The 13,007-nt window shown below is 40.2% G+C and overlaps 1 protein-coding gene across 1 annotated transcript in view; it reads right to left on the bottom strand.

Moving 5' to 3' along the window:
- LOC120770932 (dynein beta chain, ciliary) overlaps positions 1 to 13,007 on the bottom strand; it is a 41,566-nt gene that overhangs the window by 8,843 nt on the left and 19,716 nt on the right. Inside the window, exons 11-28 of the mRNA XM_040098641.1 lie at positions 9,892 to 11,880; positions 9,109 to 9,821; positions 8,696 to 9,048; positions 7,798 to 8,621; positions 7,009 to 7,370; positions 6,793 to 6,949; positions 5,382 to 6,731; positions 5,146 to 5,315; positions 4,776 to 5,079; positions 4,508 to 4,701; positions 4,199 to 4,403; positions 3,974 to 4,138; positions 3,565 to 3,705; positions 2,668 to 2,838; positions 2,273 to 2,589; positions 1,789 to 2,203; positions 722 to 1,723; positions 509 to 657 (exon numbers count right to left, since the gene is read on the bottom strand). Coding sequence (XP_039954575.1) covers positions 509 to 657; positions 722 to 1,723; positions 1,789 to 2,203; positions 2,273 to 2,589; positions 2,668 to 2,838; positions 3,565 to 3,705; positions 3,974 to 4,138; positions 4,199 to 4,403; positions 4,508 to 4,701; positions 4,776 to 5,079; positions 5,146 to 5,315; positions 5,382 to 6,731; positions 6,793 to 6,949; positions 7,009 to 7,370; positions 7,798 to 8,621; positions 8,696 to 9,048; positions 9,109 to 9,821; positions 9,892 to 11,880 — 8,981 coding nt within the window. The remainder of the gene's footprint in view (positions 1 to 508; positions 658 to 721; positions 1,724 to 1,788; positions 2,204 to 2,272; positions 2,590 to 2,667; positions 2,839 to 3,564; positions 3,706 to 3,973; positions 4,139 to 4,198; positions 4,404 to 4,507; positions 4,702 to 4,775; positions 5,080 to 5,145; positions 5,316 to 5,381; positions 6,732 to 6,792; positions 6,950 to 7,008; positions 7,371 to 7,797; positions 8,622 to 8,695; positions 9,049 to 9,108; positions 9,822 to 9,891; positions 11,881 to 13,007) is intronic.

The raw sequence follows: 13,007 nt of genomic DNA, 5'->3' as shown, positions 1-13,007 counted from the left end.
CTCGGCCCAACTACTGTCACCTTTTGTTCGGCATGCTATTAATGTTAGTTAAATTAACAAAAATGAAAACTATGCCTAATAAAACAGTTATTCGCCCACGTTTGTGTGTGCGTGGATATGGGCAACGCAATCAGAGCCAGAATTGGCGAATATTCACAGCAACCCACTAGCGAGGGGAGTAACAGACATGTTTGTACATGCCGAGGTCAGTGAAGAAGTCAATTCAATTTGCGACTTGATTTATTTACGGTTAAACGTTAATATTATTGATGTTATGTGACGGTGGAGACGAACTTCTCGATGAGATTGATGGATGAATGTGGCTCTGCTGATGATTGATTAGTTGTTGGGAAGAACTTTCTTCTGGGTTGAAAGTTCATTTAGGGGATAATAAGTATGACTATATAAGTATGTATGTAAGTACATATACATACATAAGTATATTATGTACAAATAAAATAAAAATTCTAGAGACATTCCAAAACAAGAAACCTCTTAGTATACTCACGTGAAGTCCTCCTTCTGCTTTTTAGTCACATCACATTGTAGGCACATTTTATCCAAGGGTAATTCATTGCGTCGCGCTGTGCTCTGCATAATTGCGGTTAATAATGATTGCGGATTGAAAAAGCCGGCCAACCAGACACAGGAAGGAAGCTAAAACGCAAAACCAACACTTTCAACCAAAAACAAAGGGTATAAATATTTGCATCGTACTCACCACAAAATCTGTAGACCATGTTTCCAATTCACGTAACCGCAAACACAGATCGATGAACCATGAATTCAGGCCCAGTAGTGATGGGTAGGCGCGTTGCGTCCACACTGGTGGCACTTGATCCAGAAACAATGAATTTTCTAGTACTTCCATGTCTGAGGTGATCGTCAGTTCGCCTTTTAAACCCAGATCCAACTCTTTTAGACTGCGCTTCATCTCGCTCGTTAGATAGTTCATACGTTCACATTCTTGAAAAGCCACAATCACGTATGGCGTACGCTCCTCCACCTTGTTCATTATTTCCACCATATTGAACTCTTCGGGTAATTTCTCCATGATCTCATCTACAATCTGTTTCACCTTATCCTCCCTGGTCACCGTAGCACCACCACTAGCGCCAGCATCACGCGGTTGCATCTCAAAAACAGTACGAAATATATTCTCCGCACGTGTGGTTAAGAAACCAATCTCTGCATTCGGATGCAGTCCATAAAGGTATGGTGACTCGGCTGGCATCGTTTCGTCAACATAAGCGTGATAGCCGGCGTAGTCGGTGTTGGGCGGCGCAGGAAAACCTGGTGCTAGAAACAGTTCACCATCCACTAGATCTGGTTGCATGTACTCTTCGAGATATGTAATGCATAAGCGACGATCCCAATCATCCGTTATGTGACCGCCATACATGATCTCCCCGAAGAGATAACGCAAATCCTCCCATGGTACCTTCGCATTTGCCTCGAGGTAATTATACAATACCGATACGCTGATATTTAAATCGCCCACATTGAATGGATAGATCTTATTCCAACCTTGCGGTCCAAATTTACGACGCTCAGCGACCACAGCGTGAAAGTAGCAAAGCGAGAAAAGTATAGCTTTGAATTCAGCTTCCTTGCCAGACATTTCCAATGTCTCTTGGGTGAAGTTGTCGAGCGCTTTATGTAGATTGGCCAACATGCCGGTAGGGGGTTCATTTGTGATTTTAATAGAGGACTCCAGTATGCCCTGAAAGTAACAATTGTTATTATTATGTTCGTATACATATGTATGCATGTATCGGGTATAAAGACCTGTGGTATAATGTGAGCCGATGGTGACGAAGCCGGTTCGGCACTTAAAAACATGCGATATTCGGGATGTGATCCCTCTGCGTAGAATTCCAATTTCTTTTCCAACATCGGCAACCATTTACGCACTAAATGTATATTTTGCAATACAACCCAATGTCCGTTTTTAGCTGCTGTATCCATAGCCGCTTCGGCAATAACCTCTTGTCCCTGACCCAAAGAGACATTGTGAAAATTACCCAGATCCATTGTGTAACCCAAAAGTTTTCCCAACGCCTCAACGTCCTTGAGTGGATTTACGCCGGGTGAGAGTATAAAGAAAATAGGTGTGGAGGGACTAGTTTCCTCGAAAGATTTAGCAAATTCCACAGCGCGATTCTCTACATATTTATTACCAAGTTTCTCAGCGATGAAGTCTCTGTGGTGTAAATAGAATTGCTTTGATTATTTAAATGTATAGTGTTATCTAATTTAGGTAGATATTTACGCTAGCGCATAGGTCATGCGGTCAGGTCGAAGTGCACGTATCATGCAAAGACGTTGCAATGCCGTCTTGTTCTTCCACTCCTGTGGGAATTTCTCCTTCTCTGGCGCTTCAGACTCCACCAGTTTTTTCCATCGTTTCGATGAAGTTTCTATGTCTCGATCGAGGTTCCGGAATTCATCTTTAGACGCCAGACTGCATATTCCGCCCCACGATTGGTTGGAGAGAAAATCAACCGGACTAGTAACGTGCGGTTTAATCGGGAAGCGGAGTAAAAAGTCCAGTTCCGTAGATGTAATCTCCTCGTTCATCAAAAGGATCTAGCAATATGTACATTTATCAAATTATATACATATGTATGATGCAATGTTGTAAGCAGTTTTATGTATAATATGTACCTGAAAAGCCATTTGCGAGGCAAATATTAATTTATCACATTCGAATAGACCCCTCGAAGTATATTGGAATACGGAGTAGGTTATGCAATCAATTAAGTTAAAAACGCGTGCATTTAGAGTTTCGCCAGGTTCGGCGCGTGCGATGGCCTTTTGAAAAACTACACTAAAGGCCTGAAAGAATTGCGATAAGTTGCAAATACGTATGTATATCATCTGTTATTTAAATATATAAATAAAAAATGATACTAAAAATATTGGCGACATAACAACAAACAAGTTTGAAAATTAATGATTCTAGATTTTTAGACAGGCACTTATTACTAAAATTTTGAAAAAAATTTATTTGATTTAAAAATAAGTTCGCTTAGGACCGGGTACAGAAAATAGTGAAAATATGAAGTTTGGACTTTTTACTAGATTCGATAAAGCACGTATGGATCCATATTTCTATTCGAACGTTTTATAATTCATTATAGAAAAAAAATAATTCTGATAACTACTGAATTCACTTGATAGGAACCCTTGATTCCCCAAATGAAATTAGTAAATCAACGTAGTTTCATCCAATGAATTCGTTTCAGAGATGTCAAATAAATGTAGAGTTAATCACACATTTCTAAGGTAATACTCGTACTTCTTTTTTAAAAAGCGCTCAATTTTTGGCAAACCCCTATATCAGATTTTAAAATCTTGTAAATAAACACAAGTCTCTAATTTTCCGCCAGTTAAATAACTTTTATAGTTCTAGAAGCAAATGTCCATTACCTTAGAATGCGTTTCAAATACTGGAGCTTGACTCAAAAACAATATTGAATTCAAGTGGAATCTTAGATTTATAGTACATCTGTTATTAACCGAAAGACAATATTAAGAACAAAGCTCATTTTATAACATTACCTTAAGCGAAAATTGATAAATTGGGTTGATAGTGTTGAGCTCGTTGAGTATAAAGTAAAGCAAACTGGCTCTTGCAGCTGCCGGCCGATAATATTCGCGAGCCTTGTCAATCTCTTTGGAAGTAATTTTAGCCTCAGCGACCTAAAACGGCGTAACAAATAGATACACTAGAAGTTTGAATATGGCATTCATCAATCTCGTGTTTTGTTATCATTTCAATTAAATAATATAAAAGTGTAACCAGTATATTTCTAAAACCATCCTAGATACTGCCTTATAGTATTTGAGAAAAGTATAAGGCGAACCATATCTATGGCAGTCTTACTCTTTCTAAAACATTATATTTATATCAACACTCATTCCAACTCTTACGTCCATATACAAATAAAAAATTCTTATAACAGCTCACCTTAATTTCGATCTCAGAAGCCGTACTCTTAGTAGTTTCTAAGTTTTCTACTAAAGCGGTATCGCCTAAAATGTTTTCACCTGCCGATGATAACCTAGATAATAGGTCGTCTTCAAGCTTTTTCAGCATAATTTTAAAATCATTCTGTTGCTTTGTTAGCTCGGCCTAAAATTATTTGGCTTCAATTAAAATTTACATGGTTTCAAATACTATATTCCGAAATACTTTCAAATCTTCTAGATCAGGACGTTCGGCCTTTACAACTTCCGCCAAGAGTTGATCCTCCAAACCGTCACGTGTTACAGTAAAGTTAATCAAAGTGCTTTGTGCTTGCATTTCTGGCTTATAGTGCGGATTTGCTAATTTCGTGTGTAATATTAAACGAAAGTTGGAGTTGTACTCAATTTCCTTGTCGCCTATTTTGATGGCTCTGAAAGATAAATATTTTATATGGTGCGTTTAAAGGAAGTTTAGCCAGACACTTAGTGTTCGTACCATCACTGTTGAAAATATTCAGTTCTACTCAACACTTACTTGCCCTTCTTTATGAGATTTCTGCCTAGTAACGAATCCAATACGGGATCGAGGTTTTCATCGATATTCTCGATCAGCACAATGCAGCCTTTCGTGATAGCTAATTCTATTACATCTAAGTAGCTGCGTTGGCCTAAACGTATCACCTTCAGTTCTTCGCCATATTTTTGTTTTATCCATTTGACACCTTGAAGCTAGAATTCATTCAAATATGGAAGAGGATAAAAAGTTTAAATTTCTAAAAATTTAGTAGAAAGAATGCAGCCACCTGTGGATCGATCATCAACGGCCAGCGGTCTGAATTCGAAAGTATAGTGGCATTCTCAGTTGACATGCGATCGCTGGGCAAACCCTCATTGGTCCATATCGCAATGGTGGTATCGTCCGTTAACAACGATAACGGATCTAAGTTTTCAGTTGTTGGTATAGGCGGATCGATGCTTTTCAAGAACGGCGTCCACATTTTTTGCATCAGATCGATGCGAAACTGTTTAGTGAAACAGCCCACATATGAGATGAAGGCGGTAATGAGCAAAATATCGCCTGGCAAAGTAATGCCTTGTTTCACGAAACTTTTGAATTTAAGAAAAGTGTGTTAAATAAATAACTTTTAATGTTTCAAACCTACGCGCGCTCACCTATTTACCGCTTCAGCCCAACGTACGTTCTCACTAGCCAGACCATTAACTAGACGGTTTGCAAGTGCAATTGTGGCTTGTGTAGCATCGGCCTCCTGTTGGCAACGTAACTTATCAGCGGTTGCTTGCTCGAAATCCGCAGTTAGTTTTGCCAATTGCTCTTCAAGATTCTACCATTGCATATCATACAGCATGGTTAAACTAAAATCACAGAATGATGAGAAATAACTACTCACCGCAACTTTTCTTTTAATGCCTGATAGTTTTTCTTGAGCAGCAGCAAGCTCTGCATTCGCCGCGGCCAAAGCCTTACGTTTCGGCTCCACATCACAATATACTTCATAGAATTTGATTATATTGATTACCCAGGCACAGAGTCCCGCAGCCGCACCTGACTTGGAGCGCACAAACTCGGGCTCAAACTCCGGGTCCTTTAGATAGGGTTGTATAGCTTTAATGATTTCCGGATGTATGTTCTCTTTGTCGTAATTTATGAGTGAGTCTAAAAATGTATCCACCTTTGCCATTGAAATTTTGGCTGCTTTCCATGAACGATCTTTGGGTAGTTTGCCTCCTGGTGCCAGCAGTACCATGACAGCGGCGGTGACATTTGTTACCGCCCCTGGTGGTGAGCCAAACGATTTGAGCTCTGTTAAGTTGGCTTTGTTTAAAGTGTTGAGCGCCTCTTGCGCAGCAGTTAATGCGGGTTCCGCTTTTAGTAAATCTTCTTCACAGTCTTTCTGCTTCTTACTTACTTCATCGGCGATGAGCGCAACTTTCATCTCCTCCTCATCAGCCACTGCTTTCTCTGTTTGCACCTTTTCCGTTTCGATACCGACGATTTCGATTAGCGCATCGGCGGCCTCATTCTTTTCTTTCAATTCTATCTCTTGTACAGCCAATTTTACCTTCAAATCCGCTACTTGCACAGCGGTGGAACGTAATTTCTCTAAACCATTCTCCAAGCGCACGATCTTACCCTGTAAATCGTCATGTTTATGGTTCAACAATTTCAAATATAAACTGATCTGTTCAAGATAACTTTTTGGTGTGGTATAGTTGTAACGTCGCTCGGTTTGTAGATACACTTTGGACATAGCATTCACCGAGGTGTGAACATAGGCCATAAATTTAGCTACCGAATCGCGATGTGTTGCAGGTAAAACTTTATTTAACGACAAAAAGTTCATTGCAACCGAGATGAGGGCTTCCTGTGGCCATTCATGGAACCAATTTATAGATGTGGCATTTATGATAGCCGGAAATTTACGTGAACGTACACGCAACGTAGACCCAACTGGCGAAAAGCACAGCACAATCTTGAGTTGTTTACGTACGCGATCTATGAAGAATTTCCAACAGTTCTCGCGTGAGTCTACCATTCCAGCTCCCTTTACTTCGTTACGTACTCCAGCTATTATGTTTTCAATTTCGTCATCCGGAAAGAGATCAGGTATCTCACCCGTAGAAAGCATATCATTGATAAGTACGAGAAAATCTTCACTAGGTATTTGAGCATCCGTCATAAGAAACATAGTGCCAACATTCTTCAAACCAGCTTTCAAATACAAGCCGGAGAACTCGTTCTAAAGCGGAAGAGAACAAATATTATGAGAAAATGCAGTTCGTAGTTAGATACGGGTATACCTTCAGGTCATTTATGCCGTAACCTTTTTTCAATTGTATTTGCACCACTTCCAAGCTAGAAATAAAAGCGGCGAGACGTGATAAGGACTGTTTTCCACTGCCACCAACGCCGACCAACAGGGCGCTACCGCGTGGTGACTCTAAGATACGATTTATTCTAGGAAGTTCAGAATATTTAGTGTCAGTTACGGATTATCGCTAAAGCTTCGTCCTTACCTGCACACATGCATCATGGCATCCTCGAAGAGCACCAAATTCATAGCCGCCACAAGATCATTGTACGATGCCATTGCTTCCTGAAGGAGTTTGTGAAGCTCAGTCCAGCCCATGACGGGCATGTACTTGGGTTCACCAATTCCTCCAGCGAAATGACAATATATATTGGGTTTGTCAAAAATCACCGACTCGTCGATTTCCTCAAAAGATTTCTTCACTATGTCGTGTTGCATCTTCGTAAAACTGTCGATGTCCTTATCATCGATTAATTTATCACCATAGACTCGTTGGGTCTCATGCTGCCAGAGACGTATAAGATCGGAAGAGCTGGTCAAGCAATCGGCTGTGCTAAAAAGTAAACCCTGAAAGGGAAGGAAATAAATTTAATGCAGGTGTGTATTATGTATTTTGAAATCTCCAAATAATAACCACACACATTTTTATATCAAATGTACGTTTTCATATATTCATCATAAAACGCTAAACTCAACATAGTTCATAGCTTTTTTCCCTTCAAGTCAACTATTTTGGTTATTAGTCAAATTTGAGCGAGGGTTCAATATCCGATTCGAAAATCAATTGCATTTGAGATAAAATTGTACAGACATTCCACAGAATCTGATCAGACCAATGACCTCTCGACCACACTTAACTGACACCACTTTTCCTCAATTTATAAAATTCGTTTGTTGACTATACCGTTAGACTAAGCCAATGACGACATCTAACGATCGGAAAGCAATTAATTTAACATAATCCATAAAAAAACTGATTAATTCCACTACTGACCTGAAAGACGTTGCTGATGTCTCTCAAATTGAATATGTAATGTGATTTTATTGCAGTCGGCAAGAAAATCTGCATAGACTTGTTATGTAGAGCCAGTGTTGCGGCAACAATGTTAGATGTCATGCGCGTCACTATCGGATTAAATTTCTGCTCAGCATTTGCAAAATGCTGTGACAAGATCGTGGAAAAGATCAAAGAAATGGAATCACCACTAGGAAAGCTCACGGCCAACACACAGAAATGCCGCTGGAGCCGTGGATTTATAGTGAAACTCCCAGCTGTCGGATTCATACAAGCCACATACTGACAATTGTGTATATCCTTTAAGGACAGCTTATTACGGTCGTACCAATGTCCGTAATCCAGATGTTGCCGGATAATGGTGTGCGGTTGTACGGTGCCATAACAGTCCACTGCCGGCATATTCATATCGTCAATGTAGTAGATAAGCGTCTTATTGCCTGGGGGGCCATAGTTACGACCCGCTTTTTTCTCCAACGGCTTCTCCAATATTTTTTGCAACATTTCTGAAGTGGTGTAGTAGTTGAAGGGAATCGTAGTGACCGCATAATTCTCATTGAGTGCCTGTAGCTTTTCGTTGACTAGTACAGTTTTGCCACAACCTGCGCTGCCTACCAACATAACAGGATGTCGCATATTCATGAGTAGCTCGAGGAAAAAACGCACGCGTATTGATTCAGAGGTATGCACCAGAACTGCTTGTAACGGTAAATCGGATTCTAATTCAAATTTCGGAATCTTTTCAGTCCACGGTAGGAAGACTTTAGTTTCTGTATCAAGAAAATAGTCGAACACTGTGCCGCCTATGGAAAATAAATGCAAAAATTGTATATATTTTGCTCATCCAGTAATTCAGCTGGTAATACGTTATACTTACCCTGCGGGAACTTAACGGTTTTGAACTCATTTACCCACCATTTGCTGAATTCGACTCGATAGTCGATCGCTTGATCCTGGAACATAGCCGATCCGAATGCCCAAACACAAGCAAAAACGAAATACAGTTCATGCCATTCTTTTGGACAATCGGCTGGTGTGTTCGTAGGCGTCAAGAAACACTCCAACAGATGACATAACATCTGTATGTGCGCCATCTCGGCAATGGGTGTAATTTTCTTAAAACGTGTGCGTATGGTCTCTAACGAGGCCGGTATATATTTATCGAAAAGCATTACCAAATTGGACTTTTCGGATGGTATTTTTCGAGTTTCCACCCAACTGCTAACGTAACTTTAATTATATAAAAGCAATAGATTAATTTTTGTGGAAATCAAATGCGCTCTTACTTACGGATTCCAACCCAAATCTTGTGGATTTATATAGAGTATTCCTGCCCTAGAAACAGTTGCTGGAGTGGCTGTTCTCAAATTGGAAATCTCAAAAAGCAAGCGCATCGAAGGTGTCAGCGCAATGCGCTCGTTACTGGCCAAAGTCAAGACTTTGTTATCGTCCATAACGGTATTTAAGCTCTCAATCCACATTGGATCGATATCGCCATCGAGCACAATCCATTTGGGCTGATCACCCGTTATGTTTGCTTGATCTCGCATTATAACCGAAAACAAACCATCCTTCCACTCACGTGTCGCCGGATTGATGATACCGAAAAGTTCATCATTGGTAACGGCTTTTGGATTCAAATCGTTAAAAATCGGTTTTCTTTTGATATTTTGATAAGTGCGTAGTAGAGTTTTCCACACTTGTGTCTTGCCGGTGCCAGCATTGCCAACTATGAAAACGGAATGTCGTACTTCTAGCAATTCCTCCAGCTGTACAACTTTCAAAATAAAGTTATCTTCGGGTTGCAGTAGTAGATCAGATGCGGCCTGCTTCACTGTGCGTTCGAAGTCTTGATCACGTTTTCTGGGCACATCCAATGCGGGAAACAAATCACTAATGAGCCCCATAAAAACTGGCATATCATCCGTGACGATCTTCGGTATATTAAAATCACGTAAGGCACGCATGAGTACCTCTTCCTCGGGTCGGCCGGGATCACCGCGCTGAAATTGGCGAAAAGTAGCAATATTGCATTCAAAACTTTAAATACATACACAGCTCCCCAGTTCTTACCTTAAGCGAACCAGCAACTACCAGCACGGATTTAATTGCTCTTAGCCCCCAATCGTAGTGATCCTGCTTGGAGAGCAACTCTTTGCATAGTGTGTAGAGCGTAATAAATTTTCTAGCCAAAACTCGCGCGTCTTGGAAACCTTCAGCAACCAGCATGATTTCACAAATCAGCTCGAAATCTGGTACAACCATAGCACAGGGGCGAAAGAGCGCTTTTAAGTTCTCGGGCAACTCTGTACGTCCAGCATAACCGGGATTCATGGTGATGAATATGCCTACTGTAGGCACACAACTGATTATTTCACCCATGAAATTGAACTTTTGCTTCTTGTCACGTATGGCATCTTGTACAGATTTTACCTGCACAGCTACAACGGAAAGCACCTCCACTGTGATGCGGTTAAATTCGTCGAAACAGCCCCAAGCACCAGTTTGGGCCAGTCCTTTATAAATATTTCCACACGACTGATAGTCCATCTGTTCTGAGCAATTGAAAACATATACCATAATACCCAACGCGCGGCCTAAATCTTTAGTAGTTTCGGTTTTACCGGTACCCGCCGGACCAGCGGGGCCACCGCCCATAATCAAGTGTAGCGATTGAGTCAATGTGATGTAACAGCGATCGGTAAGCGGTGTGATAACAAGACGTGGCGTATTACCCAAATATTCATGCGAATACTGAAACTCAGCATCGCAGATATTGGCAAAACAGTCTCTTTCACCCTCATCATAACGATGGCGTAACTGTGATTGCCACATGAATGCCGAACCCGAATCCAGTTTGGCTTGGATCATTTTAGCGACAACATCGCGCGAATGTACATCAATTGTGCATATGGTCATTATCTTTTGGCGATCTCCTTTAGTCAGCTCGCCCAACAATAGCGTGATGAGCAAGCTCAACTGAGAGATCTGTTTTTTGTAATAGTCCTTGATGGCATTATCGTAACCTTCCTCCAAACGACCGAAGGCAATGTTCACCTCAGTGGACCACCAAATTTGTGATCCACAAAGTGATACCTGTGCAGGATAGTCGAATAACCATTGTTCACGTTGCTTTTCCTCATAGGCGACTACAGCTTCGGAAACGTAATGACGTAGCGAGGCACGCATGGCCGCTTGGATGCGATTCAGCCACACCTCCACCGGGCCGCGTATACTCGCCAATTCATTGAATTCCACATATTCACCATCTTTGGCATACATACCCGAAGCTGTGTCGATTTCATTCGATTCGTCGCGATTAAATTTCAAACGTGCTATCGAATCAAAAAGTTTAGTCAAATGTTTGGTGACCATCTCTGGCTGAATACCATTGCTCAGTACATCAAGCAGATCAGCAGATGATACAAAGTAGAAACGAGGAAAAGCTAAACGTTTCGTTTCCAAATACTCTGCCAGTGCCTTCTCACACAATGTAAGCTCCTTCTGCAGATGCTCCAAACGTTCAATCAAACCGGGTCGATTTGTCGACGCCACCACATTCGATGATACGGACATTTCGTCCATTAATATGCGAAATTCAGCGTCGATGCGATCGAAACGATCCGAGTCGACTGGCAATTGTTTACGTATGTCTTCGGAACTCATGAAGATACTTTCTAGATGGGTCCAAGTGCGTTGCACCTCAAACCAGACGGTAATCACCTGATCGGCTACCATCAGTTTGTTCTGCCATGTTGACACCTCCTCAAGGAAGTGCGCAATGTACTTCGATGTTATCAGATTTTGTAAGCAGACCTGATTATCTTCGAGAGTCTCTATGAGTTCCTCCGATGCCTTGAGGAGATTACAGCCAGTGCGTGGATGGAGTTCATGATCGAATTCCATCGCAGACCAAGTGGTATGTAAGTCGCGTAGTATTTTCTCCATTGACATTTCTTTCACTGCTTTATCGACGATATTCTTCACCTCCTCCTCGCATTCATGCAAATTAAGACCCAACAGCTCGGCCAGCGTCGTTTCATGATCCATTATGAATTTAACCTGAAAGTGCCGACGTAGCGATAAAAAATGTAATATTAGTTTAACATATGTATGTATTAAATATTAGTGACACTACTACATATATATCGTTTTATACTGTGCGACTACGTCGAAATATACAAAAATTTTATGCAAATACTACTATTTAGATCTTACTAATGGGACATATTTGATTATTTGCATACCATGCAGGTGAAAATATCTGGGACAACACAAACATATAAGAGGGCGAGGTTTATTTACACAGAACTTACCGTTATGTCCTTTGGTAAAGCGGCTAAACTCTGTAAAGAGATATTATTTACAAAAAGGAATGCACAGAGTATAAAACTAAGCTTATTATTGTATATGCATGAGTTTGTAGACGGTAGAGCACTTTTAAGTCGTCAAATGTACATATGTATGTATGATAAGAATAACTGGCAGGACGAGTTATTTATTAATCAATTATACTTATGTGAAAAGGCGGTCTCTTTTGTATTGTCCTACTTCAGAGGCGAAATTGCTGCTAAGTGGTTTGTAACACTCTTTAATTACATCCTTCTTGAATATTATAGAGTTATAGAGATCGCGGCCATGTAGCGAGATTCCTCAATACTCTACATATGTTGATAAAATTTTCTTCGTTGCAGAACTTTATTATAATATGGAGAATCTTTAAACCCAATCTCAAAAAAAAATATGTACATACATATATACCGGGTAAATATGCATGTAGTTTACAAGAGCAAAAAAGTATTAATGTCAGGATTTGGTAACAGATTTAAGAAACGTTTTCGTATTAACTTATCAAGTACATGATCGGAATAAGATTACGAATCGTTACCTAAAGTTCGAACGATGGAAATTTGCTGAAACTTAAGAATATAGGAACAATCTTAAAAATATCGGGTCTTCGAAAAAATTCGCTCTACAATTGGATAAATTTAAAAATGCTCTCCCGCTAAAATAGGTGTATTATTAAAAATATTTACAAAGAATTTAAAATAACAGATGTAGTGACTGTACAAATCGTGCGCCTCTCTCGAAGTTGTATAACATTATGTACAGATTTTTTAATCTTCAATTGAGGGTAGCACATGTGCTTGAAAAATATTGCGTTTTAGAAAATTTTGGAGAAAATCGTT

This window comes from Bactrocera tryoni, chromosome 1 (genome assembly GCF_016617805.1).
Source record: "Bactrocera tryoni isolate S06 chromosome 1, CSIRO_BtryS06_freeze2, whole genome shotgun sequence".
Taxonomy (NCBI): domain Eukaryota; kingdom Metazoa; phylum Arthropoda; class Insecta; order Diptera; family Tephritidae; genus Bactrocera; species Bactrocera tryoni.
The sequence above is the reverse complement of the archived record's forward strand: the minus strand, read 5'-3'. Positions and strand labels throughout refer to the sequence as shown.